At 42.3% G+C, this 23466-nt stretch overlaps 2 protein-coding genes across 2 annotated transcripts; one reads left to right on the forward strand and one right to left on the reverse strand.

Annotated features, from left to right (window-relative positions):
* Nucleotides 1-171: 171 nt before the first annotated feature.
* Nucleotides 172-18618, forward strand: LOC106601233 (guanylyl cyclase C). The gene is made up of 27 exons (XM_014193275.3): nucleotides 172-912; nucleotides 1089-1201; nucleotides 2697-2764; nucleotides 3027-3245; nucleotides 3456-3574; nucleotides 3765-3861; nucleotides 3957-4062; nucleotides 4205-4361; nucleotides 4989-5074; nucleotides 5191-5308; nucleotides 7556-7637; nucleotides 9592-9694; nucleotides 9961-10023; nucleotides 11066-11137; nucleotides 11546-11650; nucleotides 11904-11990; nucleotides 12290-12422; nucleotides 12555-12692; nucleotides 12972-13060; nucleotides 13150-13241; nucleotides 14064-14222; nucleotides 14356-14548; nucleotides 16281-16455; nucleotides 16630-16728; nucleotides 16888-16982; nucleotides 17073-17149; nucleotides 17261-18618. Exons 1-27 carry the CDS (start codon nucleotides 702-704, stop codon nucleotides 17463-17465), a joined length of 3261 nt encoding a protein of 1086 aa, XP_014048750.1. The 5' UTR covers nucleotides 172-701; the 3' UTR covers nucleotides 17466-18618.
* Nucleotides 18619-19035: 417 nt separating this feature from the next.
* On the reverse strand, nucleotides 19036-23449 carry LOC106601234 (uncharacterized). The gene is made up of 5 exons (XM_045715145.2): nucleotides 23320-23449; nucleotides 23077-23217; nucleotides 21817-21979; nucleotides 21261-21425; nucleotides 19036-19343 (listed from the first exon to the last, which is right to left on the reverse strand). The coding sequence occupies exons 3-5, from the start codon at nucleotides 21908-21910 to the stop codon at nucleotides 19036-19038; spliced, it is 567 nt and encodes a 188-aa protein (XP_045571101.1). The 5' UTR covers nucleotides 21911-21979; nucleotides 23077-23217; nucleotides 23320-23449.
* Between the last annotated feature and the right edge of the window lie 17 nt (nucleotides 23450-23466).

A 23466-nucleotide genomic window follows, 5' to 3' on the forward strand; every position in this document is an offset into this window, starting at 1 on the left:
ACAGGATTATTCCCATAAGTTAACAGGGTCAACAAATAGCATGTTTATAAACATGATTAAATCATTCAGTTTCATATTGAGATATATAAATAAATGAACTGTAGGTGTCAGGCATAGCTGCCCTCCCTCTTCTGTGTGCACAATTTGTCAACTGGTGGTTGTTCATTAACGTGTGGGACAGAGTGGCTGACAGGTACTATCTCACTGAAGCGCTCACTGGTGGATCTATTGCCTTCGCTACTCCTTCAAACCTTTCTTCTTTTAATATCAAAGGGCTGTCTACTTTTTGTTAATTTACCATTACTTTATCCAGAGAGTTGGTTGAGCTGACATAACTTCTTTCTATCCCATTTTTTCTTGTTCTACCTTAGCTCTGATAGGTGTGTCTCCTGTGATTGCAATTAACTTAGTGTTCATTTGTTTTTTGTTTTTGAAGGTCTAACCATTGTTTTCCATTTTATATTTAGCCTATCTAAGAATTGAAGTAGTTTACTCAAATAGATTTTTTTTTTACAGTCCCACTTTTTAAAACAATATTTTTTATTTTTCCTATTTCTAACTTTTCTACCTTTTTGGTTTGGAGTGGCCTGTAGCCCTTAAGGGGGTGTCTTTAAAGATGTTAAGAATTTCTACATCTGGATTTAGATAGTGGAGTCTTTTTTACAGTATTTAAAAAAAATCCTGTTCTATACAGCATCAAAATGCTGAATTCACATTGTTTTCTGTGCGTTGGAGTCTTATTTGGGGCACTTGTTGAGAGCCGAATGCTGGACAAATGCATGAAATCAAAACCCAAATACACCATGAACGTTGTACTTTTGGAGGATAAAACCTCAGACTGGAGCCTAGGGTTTGTAAAGGGTGCAGTGTTGCAAGCAATTGAAGCGGACAGGCAACTGAACATTGCAGCAGGTACAGAAACATGAATTTATTTTTAATTTCAACATATTTTAATTTCAACATAAAACAAACGTGTCAGTGATAAACAAAATTCAGCTGTAACCTACCACACAAACCTATTGGACATTTCATTATGCTTGATAACAGTTATTATCTCATCCTCCTAAAACACTCTCTCCCTTGCCAAGGTTTGAACACCAATTTAACGGCTAATTTCAATGGGTTCAACACCACGCTGTACAAACGAAGGGGCTGTGGGAGCAGCACCTGTGAGGGAGTGGAGATACTCAAGTCCCTGCACGTGAGCCAGTCTTTTTTAGACTGTAATGTCCATTCTCATCTTGATACCATCTCTTCCAGGAGACCATTGCTACTTGAATATATTACAATTGAAGTCGGAAGTTTACATACACTTAGGTTGGAGTCATTAAAACTCGTTTTTCACCCACTCCACAAATTTCTTGTTAACAAACTATAGTTTTGGCAAGTCAGTTAGGACATCTACTTTGTGCATGACACAAGTAATTTTCCCAACAATTGTTTACAGACAGATTATTTCACTTATAAATCACTGTATCACAATTCCAATGGGTCAGAAGTTTACATACACTAAGTTGACTGTGTCTTTAAACAGCTTGGAAAATTCCATACAATTATGTCATGGCATTAGAAGCTTCTGATAGGCTAATTGACATCATTTGAGTCAATTGGAGGTGTACCTGTGGATGTATTTTAAGGCCTACCTTCAAACTCAGTGCCTCTTTGCTTGACATCATGGGAAATCAAAAGAAATCAGCCAAGACCTCAGAAAATAAATTGTAGACCTCCACAAGTCTGGTTCATCCTTGGGAGCAATTTCCAAACGCCTGAAGGTATCACATTCATCTGTACAAACAATAGTTAAAGCTTGGTCCTAAATGGGTCTTCCAAATGGACAATGACCCCAAGCATACTTCCAAAGTTGTGGCAAAATGGCTTAAGGACAACAAAGTCAAGGTATTGGAGTGGCCATCACAAAGCCCTGACCTCAATCCTATAGAAAATGTGTGGGCAGAACTGAAAAAGTGTGCGCGAGCAAGGAGGCCTACAAACCTGACTCAGTTACACCAGCTCTCTCAGGAGGAATGGGACAAAAATCACCCAACTTATTGTGGGAAGGTTGTGGAAGGCTACCCTAAACATTTGACCCAAGTTAAACAATTTAAAGGCAATGCTACCAAATACTAATTGAGTGTATGTACATTTCTGACCCACTGGGAATGTGATGAAAGAAATAAAAGCTGAAGTAAATCATTCTCTCTGCTATTATTCTGCCATTTCACATTCTTAAAATAAAGTGGTGATCCTAACTGACCATAGACAGGGAATTTTTACTAGGATTAAATGTCAGGAATTGTGAAAAACTGAGTTTAAATGTATTTGTCTAAGGTGTATGTAAACTTCCAACTTCAACTGTATATGTTGACTGACAGACTGATTTAGATGTGCAGATGAGAAGATGAATTGCCATTAAAGTGTCATTTTAACCATTCCCTGTAGGCGGATTCGCTTGGCTTGTAAAACTGTTCAAAGACATCAGGTGGAGAAGTTCCCATTTTTACGGACGTATACTGCAATGACTATACTGAAACTAGACAGTAATTTCAGTCAGATTAAAATTGGGGTGATGAAGAGGGCCTATAAGATTAATAAAGATGACATTATTTCAGTGAGAGAATTGAGACAGGAACAAGCCCTTCCCCATTACTCAACAACATGAGTGCCTATGTTTATGTACGCATTTGTTTGTGCTCCAGACTAAAGGTGAGGTGGGATGTGCCATGCTGGGACCCTCCTGTACATTTGCCACTTTCTTTATGGTGGAGTAAGTACTCTCTCTGTCTTGCACGCACACACGCATGTTAATGATCCCTGTCTCTGTCATCCCCATTGAACAAGTATTTGTTTTGCCTGATTATTAGTAGTTGATGATGATGTGGTAAATGACCCACTAGATGATTATGATAATAGCGTTTATTGTTATGCTGGTTTATAATATGCTGTCCTGTAAGATAAGGATAGATTGACCTGCTGGTCATGATCCCTCTATTTGGAGAACTGTGTGACCCCCAGTCTGTGTGTCTCAGCGTGGAGATAGGTCTGACCCTGACTATCCCCATCATCTCCGCCGGGAGCTTCGGTCTGTCCTGTGACTACAAGGCCAACCTGACCCGCCTGCTGCCCCCGGCACGCAAGATCTCCAACTTCTTTGTCCACTTCTGGAACTTCACCAGACATGGTCTGAAGATGCACTGGGGGAGGGCTTATGTCTACAAGAAGGCAGACCAAACTGAAGACTGTTTTTGGTGAGATGGAACACCTGGGGATTTAAAAGGGGGATTCTGCCACATACACACGTACAGACAGTACAGAGATGCTCATTGCATGTGTATGGTAGACTGTAACACTGTAACATATATATCTAGAGTAAGTTTGATGCCAGGGAGAGAAGAGTTTATTGTTGGGTGCTCCATGGTGCACCGTTACATCACTTCCCTTTTGCCATCGTCATATAGGTACATGAATGCTCTGGAGGCACCCTCGGTCCAGTTTGCTATGTCAATCTCAAGAGAGATGCTACGCAGCAAGAAAGAGCTAAAGAAAGCTATTCACTCTGAAAACAGACACAGCAACGGTGTGTATCTCCCTCTGTCTTCTTCAATACCTTCTCAAGTCTTATCCATGCCTTACACACCAGCCACTTGTTCCACCCCGAATAGGAAATAAATCAATGGATACTTAAAACAAAACTTTTGGAACCACCTACAATCTTTTAGATGTTATTTCATCACACAGATTTATAAACCCTGCACAATGTTTTTCAGTATTCATTCTCTGTGGAACCCCAGATGACGTCACCACTATAAAGAACGAAACAACGATTCCCCCAGAAATTATCTTCATCCTCATCGATATCTATAAGTGAGACTGGTTTTGGTAGTTTGTTACACTGCATTACATCGTTTTTTGAGGACCCAGATTGAAAGTTGAAACCATGCAACCTTTCTATCTCCTAGCCATGGGTATCACACTAACATGACTGCCAACCCAAGCATGGACAATGTTCTGGTGCTCACCTTGCCTGAGAGACAATACAACAACACAGTAGTTTACAACAGCACGGTTAGTCCCTGATCCACTCATCTGTCTTCATTCCTCAATTCTTCTGACTTCCTAATGTCTAAACAGAGATAACATCTCTCTCTCTCGCTCTCTCTCGATCTCTCTATCTGTCTTCCTGACTGCTTCTCCTCTCCTGTTGCAGAAGTTAAATGACTATGTGGCGGGGTACCATGACGGTGTGTTGCTCTTTGGCCATGTGCTGAGGCAGAGGTTGACCAGTGAGCTGAGAGGCAGAGCAACACAACCCCCTGCCACGGAGCTCTCTGATGTAAACCCCTTCAGGAATGTCTCTTTTCAAGGTATAGGAGGGCCTAATGGCCAGAGCCATTGTCCATCCTGTCTTCAGTCCTCCATTTAAACACCATAACATTTTAAGTCAGGCAGTGGTGAGAACCTATACTTGTTGGACTTGGCAAAGCTGCTCGGCGGCAATCTTTAGCATCTGATCTTTGACTCTCGTCCAACGGGAACTTGCGCAAACCAGAACAGTAAATGTTTCATTTTTGTCACACCACCGTCATTCTCCACAAAGGAATGAAAAGCCACACGTTATCCAGGAACCCATTCACTTAGATGTATTTTACAGTGCAGTACATGGCTAATTAGAGTGTTCTCTCTTGGCTGACTTTTATGAGCAATGTTTCACATTTTGTCCATTTATAGCTGAGGACCATAGTAATTCAGCTGGTTATATGTCTTCTGCAACCTCTTGTATTAGATAACATTTCCCAACCTGGACCTTGAGTATAGCACTAGGTCATAGCCTCAATTTCTTTGGAATTGTTGCTCACAGTGGTGTGATTATTGGTGCTATAATGAGGGAGAAAATGGTTGTTAAGGGCAGGTGTTTCAGTCAACCGTTTTCTGCTCAGGAGGATAAATGGTGATACTCTTAAAGGGTTAGACATAATAGTATCTGTGTGCAGGTATGGGGGGACACTACGTGCTGGATGAGAATGGGGACAGGGACGTGAACTTCTCTGTGATTTACACATCCACCATCGATAAACAGGTAGGCTTCATCCAATGTAACTGTTGGAATGGTCACCATCTCCGTCCCCTGTTAAACAGCAGCAGGACATCATTTAATGATCACTTAATAACACTGTCATTGCACCTCCCCTCAAGTACAAAACCCTGTTTGTGTTTGATACGTCCATAAATGAGACCAGAGTGGAGGACAACACCCCCTCACTGCCCTGGCCCGGGTCCCAACTGCCAGATGACAAGCCAATCAACCCTAATGGTAATGACATACAGTGCATTTGGAAAGTATTCAGACCACTTGAATTTTTTCAGATTTTGTTACATTACAGCCTTATTCTAAAATGTATTAAATCTACACACAATACTCCATAGTGACAAAGCGAAAGCAAGTTCTTATACATTTTTGCAAATTTATAAAACATAAATACCTTATTTACTTAAGTATTCAGACCCTTTGCTATGACACTTGAAATTGAGCTCAGGTGCTTCCTATTTCCCATGATCATCCTTGAGATGTTTCTACAACTTGAATTTCCACCTGTGGTAAATTCAATTGATTGGACATGATTTGGAAAGGCACACACCTGTCTATATAAGGTCCCACAGTTGACAGTGCATGTCAGAGAAAAAACCAAGCCATGAGGTCGAAGGAATTGTCCTTAAAGCTCAGAGACAGGATTGTGTCGATGCACAGATCGGGGGAAGGGTACCAAAACATTTCTGCAGCATTGAAGGTCCCCAAGAACACAGTGGTCTCCATCATTCTTAAATGGAAGAAGTTTGGAACGACCAAGACTCTTCCTAGAGCTGGCCGCCTGGCCAAACTGAGAGCAATCGGGGGAGAAGGGCCTTGGTCAGGGAGGTGACCAGGAACCTGATGGTCACTCTGACAGAGCTACAGAGTTCCTTTGTGGAGATGGGAGAACCTTCCAGAAGGACAACCATCTCTGCAGAACTCCACCAATCAGGCCTTTATGGTAGAGTGGCCAGACGGAAGCCACTCCTCAGTAAAAGGCACATGACAGCCCGCTTGGAGTTTGCCAAAAGGCACCTAAAGACTCTCAGACAATGAGAAAAATATTCTCTAGTCTGATGAAATCAAGATTGAACTCTTTGGCCTGAATGCCAAGTGTCACATCTGGAGGAAACCTGGCACCATCCCTACGGTGATGCATGGTGGTAGCAGCATCATGCTGTGGGGATGTTTTTCAGCGTCAGGGACTGGGAGACGAGTCAGGATCAAGGGAAAGATGAACGGCGCAAAGTACAGAGAGATCCTTGATGAAAACCTGCTCCAGAGCGCTCAGGACCTCAGACTGGGGCGAAGGTTCACCTTACAGCAGGACAACGACCCTAAAAAACACAGCCAAGACAATGCAGGAGTGGCTTCGGGAGAAGTCTCTGAATGTCCTTGAGTGGCCCAGCCAGAGCCCGGACTTGAGCCTGATCAAACATCTCTGGAGAGACTTGAAAATAGCTTTTGCAGCAACGCTCCCCATCCAACCTGACAGAGCTTGAGAGGATCTGCAGAGAAGAATGGGAGAAACTCCCCAAATACAGGTGTGCGAAGCTTGTAGCTTCATACCCAAGAAGACTTGAGGTTGTAATCTTTGCCAAAGGTGCTTCAACCAAGTACTGAGTAAAGGGTCTGAATACTTATGTAAATATACATTTCCAAACATTTCTAAAAACCTGTTTTTGCTTTGTCATTATGGGGTATTGTGTGTAGATCGATGAGGAAAATATATATATTTTTTTCCATTTTAGAATAGGGCTGTAACGTAACAAAATGTGGAAAAAGTCAAGGGATCTGAATACTTTCCCGAATGCACTGTATAAGCTCTTGTAACAGGCCAGTAGCAGTTTCTACCCCCAAGCGATAAGACTGCTGAACAGTGGCTACCCGGACTATTAGCATTGACCCTCTTATTTTATTTTCATTTTTGTCATTTAGCAGACACTCTTATCCAAAGTGAGTGCATACATTTCAATGTACACTCACTGGACACACACACACACACACACACACACACACACACATGCACATTTGTTCACACTCTTCACATACGCTGCTGCTACTCTCTGTTAATTATCTATGCATAGTCACTTTAACCCTACCTACATATTATCTCAATTACCTCGACTAAGCCGAACCCCTTCACATTTATTCGGTACCTTTACCCCTTGTACATTACCTCATTATAGTTTTTTTTATTGTGTTACTATTTTCCCATTAGTTTATTTAGCACATTTGTCTTACTTTTTAAAAACTCTTCATTGTTGGTTAAGGGCTGTAAGTAAGCATTTCATGGCAAGGTCTACATCTGCTGTATTCGGCACATGTGACAAATACAATTTTATTTGATTTGATTTATAAACACTAGTGCTTCTAGTAACAGTACAAAGTTTATTCTAGTACACAAGCTCTTTTGAAGTTTCTGTTACGTCTTGGTACGAAAATACAGTATTGGTGGGGGGAATACTTATTCTATGTTTGTGATTCCAGATCTGAAGACAGAGGATATCATTGTGATCGTCCTGAGTGTCAGTGTTGTGGTGGTGACTGCCATCGCTCTGATCTTCTACAGGTCAAATATGCACCACACCAACCTCTGTGTTCTCACTTCTGTCCAATCACATTGTTACTTGATGACATGTCTCACTCACCTCTGTGTTTGTCTATTTATTATTATTATTAACCTTATTATTATTATTATACACTGCTCAAAAAAATAAAGGGAACACTTAAACAACACAATGTAACTCCAAGTCAATCACACTTCTGTGAAATCAAACTGTCCACTTAGGAAGCAACACTGATTGACAATAAATTTCACATGCTGTTGTGCAAATGGAATAGACAACAGGTGGAAATTATAGGCAATTAGCAAGACACCCCCAATAAAGGAGTGGTTCTGCAGGTGGGGACCACAGACCACTTCTCAGTTCCTATGCTTCCTGGCTGATGTTTTGGTCACTTTTGAATGCTGGCGGTGCTTTCACTCTAGTGGTAGCATGAGACGGAGTCTACAACCCACACAAGTGGCTCAGGTAGTGCAGCTCATCCAGGATGGCACATCAATGCGAGCTGTGGCAAGAAGGTTTGCTGTGTCTGTCAGCGTAGTGTCCAGAGCATGGAGGCGCTACCAGGAGACAGGCCAGTACATCAGGAGACGTGGAGGAGGTCGTAGGAGGGCAACAACCCAGCAGCAGGACCGCTACCTCCGCCTTTGTGCAAGGAGGAGCAGGAGGAGCACTGCCAGAGCCCTGCAAAATGACCTCCAGCAGGCCACAAATGTGCATGTGTCTGCTCAAACGGTCAGAAACAGACTCCATGAGGGTGGTATGAGGGCCCGACGTCCACAGGTTGGGGTTGTGCTTACAGCCCAACACCGTGCAAGACGTTTGGCATTTGCCAGAGAACACCCAGATTGGTAAATTCGCCACTGGCACCCTGTGCTCTTCACCGATGAAAGCAGGTTCACACTGAGCACGTGACAGACGTGACAGAGTCTGGAGACGGCGTGGAGAATGTTCTGCTGCCTGCAACATCCTCCAGCATGACTGGTTTGGCGGTGGGTCAGTCATGGTGTGGGGTGGCATTTCTTTGAGGGGCCGCACAGCCCTCCATGTGCTCGCCAGAGGTAGCCTGACTGCCATTAGGTACCGAGATGAGATCCTCAGACCCCTTGTGAGACCATATGCTGGTGCGGTTGGCCCTGGGTTCCTCCTAATGCAAGACAATGCTAGACCTTATGTGGCTGGAGTGTGTCAGCAGTTCCTGCAAGAGGAAGGCATTGATGCTATGGACTGGCCCGCCCGTTCCCCAGACCTGAATCCAATTGAGCACATCTGGGACATCATGTCTCGCTCCATCCACCAACGCCACGTTACACCACAGACTGTCCAGGAGTTGGCGGATGCTTTAGTCCAGGTCTGGGAGGAGATCCCTCAGGAGACCATCCGCCACCTCATAAAGAGCATGCCCAGGTGTTGTAGGGAGGTCATACAGGCACGTGGAGGCCACACACACTACTGAGCCTCATTTTGACTTGTTTTAAGGACATTACATCAAAGTTGGATCAGCCTGTAGTGTGGTTTTCCACTTTCATTTTGAGTGTGACTCCAAATCCAGACCTCCATGGGTTGATAAATTGGGTTTCCATTGATTATTTTTGTGTGATTTTGTTGTCAGCACATTGAACTATGTAAAGAAAAAAGTATTTAATAAGATTATTTATTTCATTCAGATCTAGGATGTGTTGTTTAAGTGTTCCCTTTATTTTTTTGAGCAGTATATTTACCCTTCTGTTCAGTCACTTTAAACCTGATTACACAACTGTCATCAGAATCCAATTCATTGATTGGTACTGATATTGACCTTGTATATATTCTCGTGTGTATTTTTCTTTTATATTACTTAGCATTACTGCATTGTTGAGGAAGAGCTTGCAAGCAAGCATTTCCCTGTACTGTTTACACTTGCTGTAACCTGTGCACGTGACAAATAAACTCTGATTTGATTTGATTTATGGCCAATAGGCAGAACATGAAGGAACGTCAAAACCAAAAGAGGTGGTCCCACATCAGCCAAGACCTGATTAGTCCGCTGGATGGGAAAGAGTTAAGTCTGGTCTCACTGAAGGTGAGCTCCATCACCTCTTCCTTGTCATGATGTTTTTGCCTGTCTATTTGTATTTATAGTATATCATCTCTCAAACTCCCATAATGCATGGTCAATACAAGCTGGTGTTACACTGATGTTGGTTTAAATTCTTTCATTTACATGCTGATACTCCCTGTGTTCTCTAATACCCAGGGATCTAATTGGATGCCTATAGTCTTGTGATATTTTATTAATGTTGATGGTTTATTCCACATTATTTATCCCTTTTTCTTTCTATATATCAGATCGATGAAGACAACAGGAAGGACAGCTGTTACCAGATTCACAGAGCTCGCTATGACAAAAAGGTGCCATTACACTCTTTGGTCCATAAACTGACTTAAAGATGTGGTGTGAGTTGTTGTTCCGCGAAAAGATTGCCTTTTTGCGTCCCTTTGATATGTGCACCAATATAACATTTTAAAAGCCTGTTATATTAAATGAAGTGCCCTTTAATGTAGACCACATGGAGAATTCAATAAATGAATAAAGACTTGCTAAAGTGCAAAAATTCAGCATTTTGACATGTCCCTCTGTGCACCCACTCTGACTTCTAGGAAGATTTTAACCGACTTAACCCCCACATTTCACCATCATTGTAAAGCCCTAGTTATTTTGTTGCTTTGACAAAGTCATTTCTGAAGGTTATTATTTATTTCATGTGATTAGTGATTCATTTACGTTTGTTCCTCATTTTAAGGTCAACCCTGTTACTTGAACTGAACTCTCGTTAAGATGGTATAACTATTCCTTTTTAAATATGTTTTTCAGAATAAACATCTTTCATTCAGAGGGGTTGGGTTAAATGCGGAATAAAAATTTCAGTTGAATGCATTCAGTTGTGCAACTGACTAGATATCCCCTTTCCCTTAATAGTGAAATCATAGTGTAAAAAGCAAGTTAGCTGGTTCTGTGGCAATTTTCTGGTGTTTTGTGGTGGAAAACTGAGCGGGTCGAGCATAACAAGTCAACCAGGTTACCCGTAGATAGATAGGCTAGAAATGATTGAACAATTTAAAAAATATTGTGAAGCTTGCATTCAATTGCAACCCCCTGTTGCACACAACAAGCTTCCATTTCCCCTGTCAAAAGGGGATTATGGCTTATTTAAGATGAAATCGTCAACCCTTTTACTTTATTTGACACTTAATAGGCACTTACTATAGTCATATTTTTATTTAACCCCTTGAGATGGGGAAAAAGTGTTTTTCATGAAGTTGAATATGTGCTCTTTGTGACAGTTACACTTCTTGAAAGGCACTGAATTGGAGGAACGACCCACCAGTAACTACTCTCAAAGGCTGAAATGGGCATAATTCTAGTCTATTATTATGGATCTATTATTTTCAGCCCGTGATCCTGAAGGAGCTGCAACACACAGACGGCAACTTCAGTGAGATCCAGAGGATTGAGCTCAACACTGTAAGGTTCTTGCTAGTGATGTCACTTCCTCTCCCCCGATATATCCTAGTTCCTCCTACGATATATCGTAGTCCAGTCAGCTATCCACTGATCTAGTGTCCATTTTGAGTGTCTATATGGCCCAAGCTCAAGGTCAACCATATATTTGCTTATCTTGATGTGATGTGAACAACAGAGGTTTGCGGATTTGTGTATGTATGTTTTGTGGCTTTGTGGCCCTATGGAGGAATCTTTCATCTCCTTGTCAATCAGAGGAGATAGACTATGTAACCTTATGTGAGCAACTAGGTGATAAAAGTAGAGTGTGTAAATAAGTGTGAGGAAGTCAAGATCACCCATGAGAGGATGTCTTTCACACAGACTCTCTCTCTCTCTCCTGCTTCCTCTCTCTCTTTCTGCCTCTCTCAGCTCCTGCATATTGACTACTACAACCTGACCAAGTTCTATGGCACGGTGAAGTTTGAGTATGGCCTGTTTGGAGTGTTTGAATTCTGTGAGAGGGGATCCCTGAGGGTAAGAGGATTGGCAGAGAACATGACTTTATGGTGGGAATCAGTGGCCTACTTTCCACCCATATATCTTCATTGCGCAATGATAAGCAAATGACATTTACACACATGTTGATTACAGGACTCCTTTACTGACAGCGCCTGGGTCACAATCACAGTTACATTCACTCAGTTTTCAAATACCCTACCAGGAAGAAACAAAAACACTCAAGCATAAACTGAACTGCAGTAAACTCTGTAATTCACTGTCTTTACAGTATGTCCTTAATGACACAATCTCCTATCCTGAAAAGACCTTCATGGACTTGGAATTCAAGATATCAGTCATGTATGACATAGCTAAGGTATGCTTATGTAGTTTGGTTGTACTATGTGTTTACTGTGGGTAAATGCACTGACATTGTAATATCGTGTAATCCAGTGCCTCCCAACCTTTTTTGCTTACTGTACCACCAACTGAATTTTGCTCTGGCCGCAGTACCCCCTCATGTGCATTTTACCAGTAACCCTATGGTCTCATGAGTCTTCTCAAGTACCCCCTATGGATAGGCCAAGTACCCCCAGTTGTCCTAGTACCCCTGGTTGGGAACCACTGGTGTTGCATGCTGTAGCTGTGTGGGGCTCACCCTGGTGACGGTTTCAGGGCATGTCCTACCTCCACTCCAGCAACATTGAGGTCCATGGCCGACTGAAGTCCTCAAACTGTGTGGTGGACAACCGCATGGTGGTCAAAATCACAGACTTTGGCTGCAACACCATCCTCAACCCCTGCAAAGGTGAATCCCTCTGCCCACTTTTTCCCTTACAAGTAAATGATTCAACCTGAAAGTATTATGCAATTAAGTTAGTAAAACACTCAAGCAGGAGAGTGATTTGATATCCATTCTGGTCCCTCTCCTTTCTGTCAGACTTGTGGACAGCTCCAGAACACCTCCGGAAGCAGGGGATCTCCCAGAAGGGGGACGTCTACAGCTTTGCCATCATCGCTCAGGAGATCATACTGAGGAAGAACCCCTTCTTCACCCAGGCCTGCTCCGACATCGCAGGTAACAACGGTCTGGCAGCTAGAGTCAGAGAGTCATGCAGAACAGTTTTCAGCAATAGTAAAAGTTATCAAGTTTTTTTTTATGTCTATGCATCTCACACTGGTAATTTAACAGCGACTCCTGTTGACCATTACATGTAAATACAACTTCTGCTCACTAGGGATCACTGTTATCAATTACTATTCTAGGGATTTTGCAAAAGGAGAGTGAAATTGATATTATTTTACTGTAAATGAGGGCATGGCTGTCAACTGAATTCCCCTTTCCTTCCTCCCTCAGAGAAGCTGTACATGGTGCAGTACCCAAGTCAAACTGGCTTCTTCAGGCCAGATCTGAACTTTGAGACAGCAGCAGAAAACGAGGCGGAGGTACAAGGCCCCTCATAGCATTCCTCACGTATGCATGCATATCTGTGTTAGTTTGTATGTATGGTTGTCATTGTACTTGTCTCCTGCAGCTTTACATGCTGATAAAGAACTGCTGGGAAGAGGACCCGGAGAGGAGGCCAGACTTCAAGAAGATAGAGGGATCTCTGGGTAAGATATTCAGGTAAGCCCAGTGCTTTATGAGAGTGAGAGTGAGAGTGTGAGTGTGTGTGCATGATGTGTGAGTTTGTGTGTGTGTGTACAAAATGCCTGATATTCCATATCTACACTGAGTGTACAAAACACCTTCCTAATATTGAGTTGCACCCCACATGGACTCTACAAGGTGTTGAAAGCGTTCCACAGGGATGCTGGCCCATGTTGACTCCAATGCTTAACACAGTTGTGTCAAGTTGTCTGGATGTCCTTTGGGTGGTGGACCATTCTTGATACACACAGGAAACTGTTGACTGTGAAAAACCAAGCAGCGTTGCAGTTCTTGACACAAACCAGTGCGCCATGCACCTATTACCATACCCCATTCAAAGCACTTTTCACCCTCTGAATGGAACACATACACAATCCATGTCTCAGTTGTCTCAAGGCTTTAAAATACTTTTTTAACATGTCTCTTCCCCTTCATCTACACCGACTGAAGTCGATTTAACAAGTGACATCAAAAAGGGATCATAGCTTTCACCTGGAATCACCTGGTCAGGCTATGTCATGGAAAAGGCAGGTGTTATTAATGTTTTGTACACTCAGTACATTCAGTCAATCAAAACCCTTTTTACATACCAAAGGCCATGGCATGTCAACAGCTGATTAGTGTTTAACATACAGACGTCTTAGAAATTTAGAGTTCTATCAATGCGTTATTCATGCAAAAGTTGGAGTGATAGACAATCTCCAATTTGGATTTTTCTCTTGTTAAAGATTTTCTGAGCTATTGCGCTTTTATCATTACAGAGATTGTCATTTTCTTCCATGTTCCACAATCATTCAGCAACCTGCACAACCAGGCTAATGAGAGCTACATGGACAACCTGATCCGTCGGCTGCAGATGTACTCCAGGAACCTGGAGCACCTGGTGGAGGAGAGAACCTCTCTGTACAAGGCTGAGAGGGACAGGGCTGACAGACTCAACTTCCTGCTCCTGCCAGCGTATGTCATTCATCCCAGCTCAACTTTAACTCTTAACCCTAACACACCTGCCAGCCTATTTAGCTTTTGGAAGCCAACAGAATGATAAGGAGTCGCTCAGCCTAACCTCCCGTCCCCCTGCTTCCCTCCTCAGCCCAGTGGTGCGTTCCCTGAAGGAGACAGGCAGTGTGGAGCCAGAGCTGTTTGACGAGGTGACGGTCTACTTCAGCGACATCGTGGGCTTCACCACTCTGTGCCAGTACAGCACACCCATGGAGGTGGTGGACATGCTCAATGACATCTACAAGAACTTTGACAGGATCCTGGACCACCACGATGTATACAAGGTAGTTGGGACTGAGGCTTGACATGTTCACATACAGTGCCTTGCAAAAGTATTCACCCCCTTGGCGTTTTTCCTGTTTTGTTGCATTACAACCTGTAATTTAAATTGATTTTTATTTGGATTTCATGTAATGGACATACACAAAATAGTCCAAATTGGTGAAGTGAATGAAAATACGGATAAGTGGTGCGTGCAGATGTATTCACCGCCTTTGCTATGAAGCCCCTAAATAAGATCTGGTACAACCAATTACCTTCAGAAGTCACAGAATTAGTTGAATAAAGTCCACCTGTGTGCAATCTAAGTGTCACATGATCTCAGTATATATACACCAGTTCCGAAAGGCCCCAGAGTCTGCAACACCACCAAGCAAGCGGCACCATGAAGACCAAGGAGCTCTCCAAACAGGTCAGGGATTTTTTTTTAGAGAATTACAGATCAGGGTTGGATTATAAAAAAATATCCGGAACTTTGAACATTCCACGGAGCACCATTAAATCCGTTATTAAAAAATGGAAAGAATATGGCATCACAACAAACCTGCCAAGAGAGGGCCGCCCACCAAAACTCATGGACCAGGCAAGGAGGGTATTAATCAGAGAGGCCTGAAGGAGCTGCAAAGCTCCACAGCGGAGATTGGAGTATCTGTCCATAGGACCACTTTAAGCCACACACTCCAAAGAGCTGGGCTTTATGGAAGAGTGGCCAGAAAAAAGCCATTGCTTAAAGTAAAAAATATCAACCCCATTTGGTGTTTGCCAAAAGGCATGTGGGAGACTCTCCAAACATATGGAAGAAGGTACTCTGGTCAGATGAGACTAAAATTGAGATTTTTATCCATCAAGCAAAACGCTATGTCTGGTGCAAACCCAACACCTCTCATCACCCCGAGAACACCATCCCCACAGTAAAGCATGGTGGTGGCAGCATTATGCTGTGGGGATGTTTTTCATCGGCAGGGACTGGCATACTGGTCAGAATTGAAGGAATGATGGATGGAGCTAAAAACAGGGAATTTCTTGAGGGAAACCTGTTTCAGTCTTCCAGAGATTTGAGACTGGGATGGAGGTTCACCTTCCAGCAGGACAATGACCCTAAGCATACTGTTAAAGCAACACTCGAGTGGTTTAAGGGGAAACATTTAAATGTCTTGAATGGCCTAGTCAAAGCCCAGACCTCAATCCAATTGAGAATCTGTGGTATGACTTAAAGATTGCTGTACACCAGCGGAACCCATCCAACTTGAAGGAGCTGGAGCAGTTTTGCCTTGAAGAATGGGCAAAAATCTCAGTGGCTAGATGTGTCAAGCTTATAGACACATACCCCAAGAGACTTGCAGCTGTAATTGCTGAACAAGGTGGCTCTACAGAGTATTGACTTTGGGGGGGGGGTGAATAGTTATGCATGCTCAAATTTTCCGTTTTTTTTTGTCTTATTTGCTGTTTGTTTCACAGTAAAAAATATTTAGCATCTTCAAAGTGGTAGGCATGTTGTGTAAATCAAATGATACAAACCCTCCAAAAATCTATTTTAATTCCAGGTTGTAAGGCAACAAAGTAGGAACAATGCCAAGAATCTACAGTACTGTTTTTACTGTAGTATTATGGAATTGAAAGCATTCATACAGTTTGAGATGGAATTGTTGAGTGGGGAAAACAGTTTTCATATGAATGTTATTATTGTATTCAGATGACATTTCAGAGGGTTATTGTCTCTTCCTCTCTCTATGCCAGGTGGAGACGATTGGTGATGCATACATGGTGGCATCGGGGTTGCCACGGCGCAATGGCAACCGGCACGCAGTGGACATCGCCCACATGGCCCTGGACATCCTAGCTTTCGTAGGGACCTTCCAGCTCCAACACCTACCGGGCATACCCCTGTGGATCCGCATCGGGGTGCACTCAGGTACCCCATCTGAGCACAATATAACTGGCCCATACAGTAGTTTGTATGGAGCTTTAATTTTCCCACAATTTAGTTTTATTTTAAGTTCATAATATTGGGCCAATACAGTCCTGTTAGCAACACTTTCACTGCCTGCTGTGTGTTTAGCTTTCACTGTGTCTGGTGTATTTCCAGGGCCGTGTGCGGCAGGTGTGGTGGGGAACAAGATGCCACGTTACTGTCTGTTTGGAGACACAGTCAACACTGCTTCACGCATGGAGTCCACAGGCCTGCGTAAGAGACAGCACACACAGATACCGACACATCAAACATAACCACTGGGATGAACACTTACATACATTCTCCTCAGCTATCACAAGCACAGCTCCATTCTAGCAGCGTATATTCACCATAGTTCACCATAGGATGACACCTCTCATGCTTCCTCTCCAGCACTAAGAATCCATGTCAGCCAGCCCACCATAAACATCCTCCAACGGACAGACTGCAAGTTTGAGTATGAGCAGAGAGGAGAGACCTTTCTGAAGGTAAGCTGGGTTCATTAAGCTATGAGATGGTTTTGTGAGTATAGAGCTCAGATTATGCCAACGATTTGTATGTTTGTGTATGTATTATAGGGTAAAGGCAATGAGATGACATACTGGTTAACAGGGGTGACAGGGACAGAATACAACCTGCCAACGCCCCCGACAGCGTGAGTAGAAACCACCCATCCTGAACTTATACTGTATCCATCAACCATATCTATATGGAGCATTATGTATGTCAAATAATCCAAACATCTTGTCCCTGGTTGTCTCCTCAGGGAGAACTTCCAGAGGCTACAGCAGGATCTGTCTGAGATGATCGTGTCCAGCCTGGAGAACAGAGGGCCGGGGACCAACGGCATGGAGAAGAGGAAGACCCTCTCCACCAGAGTCAGGAGGAGGGAGACCAATGGGAGCCAGGAGGACGGCCTGCCAGAGTACCTGCACCTGGCCATCACAGACATTTCCAGCACCTACCTGTAGCCACCCAGGACCAGACTGCCTCCTGTGGAGATACAGGGCTACTACATGCTGTCAAATGGTGACAGTGGAGTCAAGTAGCCTTATATTCACCTGATACAATAGCTACAGTAATGCCTTACACATAGGAAACCTGACTATTTTCCAATGAATTTCTGGGTAAAAGACATGGCTTTCTGGTTTGACCTAAAGGTTATTTTGGGTCACATGAGCAAAATGTGTGGGGACGTTCCATAAATAGTCTGTAATGGAGATGCTGTAGGAAAAACCTGAACCAGTAAACCAAGGAACAGGATGGTACTGTCTATTTTAAGAAGCCCCTGAAGAAAAGACAAATATGAGTATTGTTGCATTTTCTCAGCGATCAACAATGAACAATTGTTCAAAACAATATCACTGATTATCACCGAAGCATAATAATAATACTAAAGCTTAATATTGCCATCAATAACATGATGATTACATCTTATAAATGATGTATACACACAGTGTTGGTTCATAGTTTCTCATTGTAATCTCAGTACATTTTATTGGTTCATAGTTTCTCAGTGCATTTTATTGGGTCATAGTTTATCATCGTAATCTCAGCGCATTTTATTGGGTCATAGTTTATCATCGTAATCTCAGCGCATTTTATTGGGTCATAGTTTATCATCGTAATCTCAGCGCATTTTATTGGGTCATAGTTTATCATCGTAATCTCAGCGCATTTTATTGGGTCATAGTACGAAATGTGTTTTTATCCTCAAATTTGATAGAGTAATCTGAAACGCTAATACATGTCATAATTTTAAAGGCCCACAATTTTTTTTATAGGTTTTCCAACCTTTATTAGTAAAGCATGTCCACTGAATTGGAACAAAATAACTTTCTGTAAAAAGATGAGTATACTTTTGTTTAACCAAAAACCTTGCCTCTTTCTTATTCAAATGTACTGTAAATGAGCCGGGGTAAAATTTCTACATAATAAGTTTGTGTTTTGTTGACTGTTTTGTCAAATTTATCCCCAAGTTAATAGCAGTTGTCACCTTTACTTCTACATTATCTAAAAGTGAATTTAAGTTCATGTAAATGTTATTCCTAAATGTTATTCCTCATTTTAAAGTAATATTTACAACTGGTTTTACATTGACATATATTGCCAAATTGCATCAAATCATTTCGCTGCATTTTATGAATTCCATGTTATTGTTTTTCCACATCATACACAAATGTACAGCACGATATATAGCCATATAATTGTCCAGATAATACCTTCATTCTTAAACTACCAGAAAAATCTACACATAATAAGAGTTAAAATAGAAATATCCTATAACAGCCGTGTTATTATTGGAATTAACCCAATCTACTCAGATTTGTCTTATTGTCTTGACAATATTTAAGTATAGAAACACAAGTACATAGTTGTCTCCCACAGTATAGGCTTACAGGCTTGTCTTTATGCCAACACCATCTCAAAATGTATGTTTTTACATGTAAATGATTATACTGTACCAACAATACTGTAAAGAACAAGTCCTTTTGCTTGACAATGGCCATGTGGTTTTTTATATGTCAAAATGATGTCCTCTCAGTCGGAGCATTGCACAGTCTTGGTGGTCACCAAAGCAGCATCCCCCAGCTCAGTGGCAGGAAGTGGGATCCAATGCTCCCTCAGACCATTGCACATGAACATGCCACCGACCTCCCCAAGAGAGCCACACCCTGAAGCACCGCTGTAGGTGGACACCTCCTGCCTGAAGCATGTTTGGGGCCCAGCGTTCAGCTGAGGACAGGCTGGAGGGGCCTCCTCCTCTCTCTGTACCACGGCTGCTGTACAGTCTCCCTCCACAGGTGGCAGGGCTTTAGCTGGAGGGTTAAGTCCTGCCTCTGGTTCACCTGGAGTAGAAACAAGCATCACCCAGCATTATTCTTCCTAAAGAGAAATCTACATCAACATGATAAAGAAGGCCTATACTTCTAATCTGAATCATAGAATAATTGGCAGCAATTGGATAGAGTTAAGAAGAATGTTCTCTCGGAAAAGCTAAATTAATATATACACTACCTTTCAAAAGTTCGGGGTCGCTTAGAAATGTCCTTGTTTTTGAAAGAAAAGCAAATCTTTTGTCCATAACAATAACATCAAATTGATCAGATATACAGTGTAGATATTGTTAATGTTGTAAATGACTATTGTAGCTGAAAACGGCATATTGTTTTCTGGAATATCAACATAGGCGAACAGAGGCCCATTATCAGCAACCATCACTCGTGTTCCAATGGCACGTTGTGTTAGCTAATCCAAGTTTATCATTTTAAAAGGCTAATTGATCATTAGAAAACCCTTTTGCAATTATGTTAGCACAGCTAAAGCAGCAATAAAACTGGACTTCTTTAGACTAGTTGAGTATCTGGAGCATCAGCATTTGTGGGTTCAATTACAGGCTCAAAATGGCCAGAAACAAAGAATTTTCTTATGAAACTCGTCAGTCTATTCTTGTTCTGAGAAATGAAGGCTATTCCATGTGAGAAATTGCCAAGAAACGTACAACGCTGTGCACTACTCCCTTCACAGAACAGCGCAATCTGGCACTCCTCTTTCTATTCTGGTTAGTGCCAGTTTGCGCTGTTCTGTGAAGGGAGTAGTACACAGCGTTGTAAGAGATCTACAGTTTCTCGCATTTCTCAGAACAAGAATAGACTGACGAGTTTCAGAAGAAAGGTCTTTGTTTCTGGCCATTTTGAGCCTGTAATAAAACCCACAAATGCTGATGCTCTAGTCAAAAGAAGGACAGTTTTATTGCTTCTTTAAGTTTCCAGCTGTGCTAGAATAATTGCAAAAGGGTTTTAAAATGATCAGTTAGCCTTTTAAAATTATAAACTTGGATTAGCTAACACAACGTGCCGTTTGAACACAGGAGTGATGGTTGCTGATGATGCGCTGCTGTACGCCTATGTAGATATTCCATAAAAATAAATCTGCCATTTCCAGCTACAATAGTCATTTACAACATTAACAATGTCTACACTATATTTCTGATCAATTTTATATGGACAAAAATGTTGCTTTTCTTTCAAAAACAAGGACATTTCTAAGTGACCACAATCAATGGAATGGTAATGTATATACAACAATGGGGCAGCAGGTAGCCAAGTGGTAAGAGCGTTGGACTAGTAACCGAAAAGTTGCAAAATCGAATCCCCGAGCTGACAATGTAAAAATATGTCGTTCTGCCCCTGAACAAGGCAGTTAACCCACTGTTCCTAGGCCGTCATTGTAAATAAGAATGTCTTCTTAACTGACTTGCCTAGTTAAATAAAGGTTAAATAATACTTTTTTTTAAATGCCGGCCCTCTACCTGTCACCCAATTCCAAACATTGTTAAGTTAAATGGTTGTTCTATGTCTTCTATCTAGCTCAACACAGAGCGAACTGTGAGCAGGAGGGATGTAAATGAGGGCTGGTATTCAGGGCATTTATCCCTGAATGTAATGGAGATAACCTAGTAATCTCATTACCATTCAGTGGTGTACTCGCATGTAGTTGAAACTGCTGCCATTTGGGTGTTTATTTGTGTGTGTGTAAGTATGAGTGTGTGAGGTCATTGGGTGTGAAGAATACTTTTTTGGTCCTCAAAAACCAACGGATGCATGTTAAGAGTAAAATAGACAGTAGGGCAGTCCCCAGAGAGCCTATCACAGGGGAACAGAAACTAGAGGAGCTTCATGCTTCATTTGTCTTCAAGCCCACTTCACTCAAATGAAAGCACTGAAAAATACACATTCTCCATTAGCCTCAATGGCATTCCTTACCTGCAGTGTGATTGCGCCTTGTCTGCATTTTGTATATGATGAACCATAGAAACATTGCCAGGATGGAGACGTTCACTACGACTACCACTGATATCCAGACAGCTGGACTCACTGCCGGGTCGTACTGGGGAGGAACATCGCTACTCCATTTTACAGGTGGGGATTCTGGTGGAAAAGTATGACAAAGTCCCCATAATACTGTATCAATGCTGCTTATCAGTGACTATGCTGCATCCATCGCTAAGACAATGGGGAGGATATATAGCTCCATATCAATGCCATACTATAGAGAAGCCAGTTAAATAAACATTTTTCCTAAAAGAAGCACTTGCAGACAATAAGTGAGGACAACCAAGATTAGGGCTCTATTCAATCTGTATCGCTGTAGAAATGTAAAGGTCACTTCCTATTGCGCCGACATCTGCAGCGTTTACATTGAATGCAGTCTCTGCTAAAGTGAGCACATTGTCTTTAAATTCCAATCACGCTGTAATGTTGAATTTCCACGATACGGATTGAATAGAGCCCGTAGACAAACCAGAGCAGTGAAACTCACCTGTGGTTGCCTTTGGCTGAGGCCTTGTCAAGCTGACACAGGTGATGAGCAGTTTGTCCCACGTTGTGCCCGGATTACAGGTCTTCTTTGCCATGTTGATGCCTGGTCATGTAATTAATGCCCATACTAGAGAAACCTGCTGCCTCACTCTGTCCTCATGGAGCTGTGTGTGTGTGTGTGTGTGTGAGAGAGAGAGCCAGAGAATAACATACAGTGAAACCATTTGGACCAGACAGAGAGAAAGACATGAGGGGAAAGAAAGGGCAACGGAGGGGAAGAGTCCCTCAACAGACGTTTCAGTTCTTCCTTTTGTAGGAAAGGATGAATCACCAATGTGTCCCGAGAGAGAGAGAGAGAGAGAGAGAGAGAGAGAGAGAGAGAGAGAGAGAGAGAGAGAGAGAGAGAGAGAGAGAGAGATCAAACTTAAACCAGAAAAAGTCATATTTGACTGGATAAGATGTGTTCAGCTGAGGGTGCACATAAAAGTGAATAAAGATATGAAAGTTATGGGCACTGTTCAAATGTATTAACAACGATCATAGAAAATACATTTCTGAAGTGCAGCTTTCCAAGACATCAAACAAGTACAAAGTTCAAAGATATTCTTCCATCTATAAAAATAGAAACACCCACCGTAGCAGCAGGCCATGCAACAAACATGAGATTAAGAGCCCTGAGAATTGCATTGATATTATCATATAGTGAATTCAACATATGACAACATGATTGTAATTAGTTTCAAGGTCAGGATTTGATTATAATACAAAGGGTACTGAATCATTGACCTGAATTTAAAAAGATAGTACTTGGCACCGAACAAACCAGGCTTCAGTCATTTTCTACATTGATTCAGCGTGTTTCAAAATATGTCTAAATGACAGCGGTACAGCAGCAACTCTTAGTCAATGTCCAAGACATAGGTCAACGGAGTGCATGAAGAAAAAAGTAGGTAGGCTATTGACAAAACACAGATAAAATAAGAATTCCTTGAAGCTTGATCATTATTGCAGCATTTCCCCCCCGAGGCTGATTTACTATATTGGACTGTAAATAAAGATGATAGTATATCTGCATTAACCTCCCTCCTCCATTACCCTAACCCCATAGGCAACTCTTCATTGATTGTAATGGATAGAGGGAAAACCATATTGAGTTCTACACAAGACTGATGTAAGTCAAGAACAGATCCACACTATTTGATATCACTAATGATCTGTCTAGAATAAATCTCTCAACAGCAAGAGCAGAATGACCTCTAACCTTAATGAGGGCAGAGCAGCGGCCCATTCCGGGTAATTTGAAATGTCCGAGAGGTGGCTCAGTGCCAGGGACGAGGGCTGGAATCAGGTCCAGCAGATCTCCCACCGCATTCAGGAACTGGACAGCAAACAGGGACAGAGGCTAAAGTGGGGGAGACACCAGTCAGAAAGAGGTTAGAGATCACATTGTGCCACTGAATGATGATCCATGAATCTATTGATCCATTCCTAGATATCAGCGCACCTCTTTCCCTTGTTTCTTGGCCCAGTGTGCGACCCCCGCCCGAAGTCCGTCCATCTGGGCCACTATGAAGCCGGTGTGGTGCCACAGAGGATCAGTGCTCCTGTTCAGTTTCACCTGCTCCCTGGTCCACGAGTCCTGCTTCCTGAT

This window comes from Salmo salar, chromosome 03, assembly GCF_965601325.2.
Source record: "Salmo salar chromosome 03, fSalSal1, whole genome shotgun sequence".
Lineage (NCBI taxonomy): Eukaryota > Metazoa > Chordata > Actinopteri > Salmoniformes > Salmonidae > Salmo > Salmo salar.

Excerpts from the sequence above, each read along its gene's own strand:
- LOC106601233 (XM_014193275.3), top strand. The coding sequence starts at position 702 with ATGCTGAATTCACATTGTTTTCTGTGCGTTGGAGTCTTATTTGGGGCA. Across the intron at positions 4,362-4,988 it reads CAGGAATGTCTCTTTTCAAG|GTATGGGGGGACACTACGTG; the intron begins GTATAGGAGGGC and ends ATCTGTGTGCAG. Across the intron at positions 11,651-11,903 it reads GTGAGAGGGGATCCCTGAGG|TATGTCCTTAATGACACAAT; the intron begins GTAAGAGGATTG and ends CTGTCTTTACAG.
- LOC106601234 (XM_045715145.2), bottom strand. The coding sequence starts at position 21,910 with ATGGCAAAGAAGACCTGTAATCCGGGCACAACGTGGGACAAACTGCTC. Across the intron at positions 21,426-21,816 it reads TCAGCCAAAGGCAACCACAG|AATCCCCACCTGTAAAATGG; the intron begins GTGAGTTTCACT and ends CTTTTCCACCAG. Across the intron at positions 19,344-21,260 it reads AAGGCGCAATCACACTGCAG|GTGAACCAGAGGCAGGACTT; the intron begins GTAAGGAATGCC and ends TTTCTACTCCAG.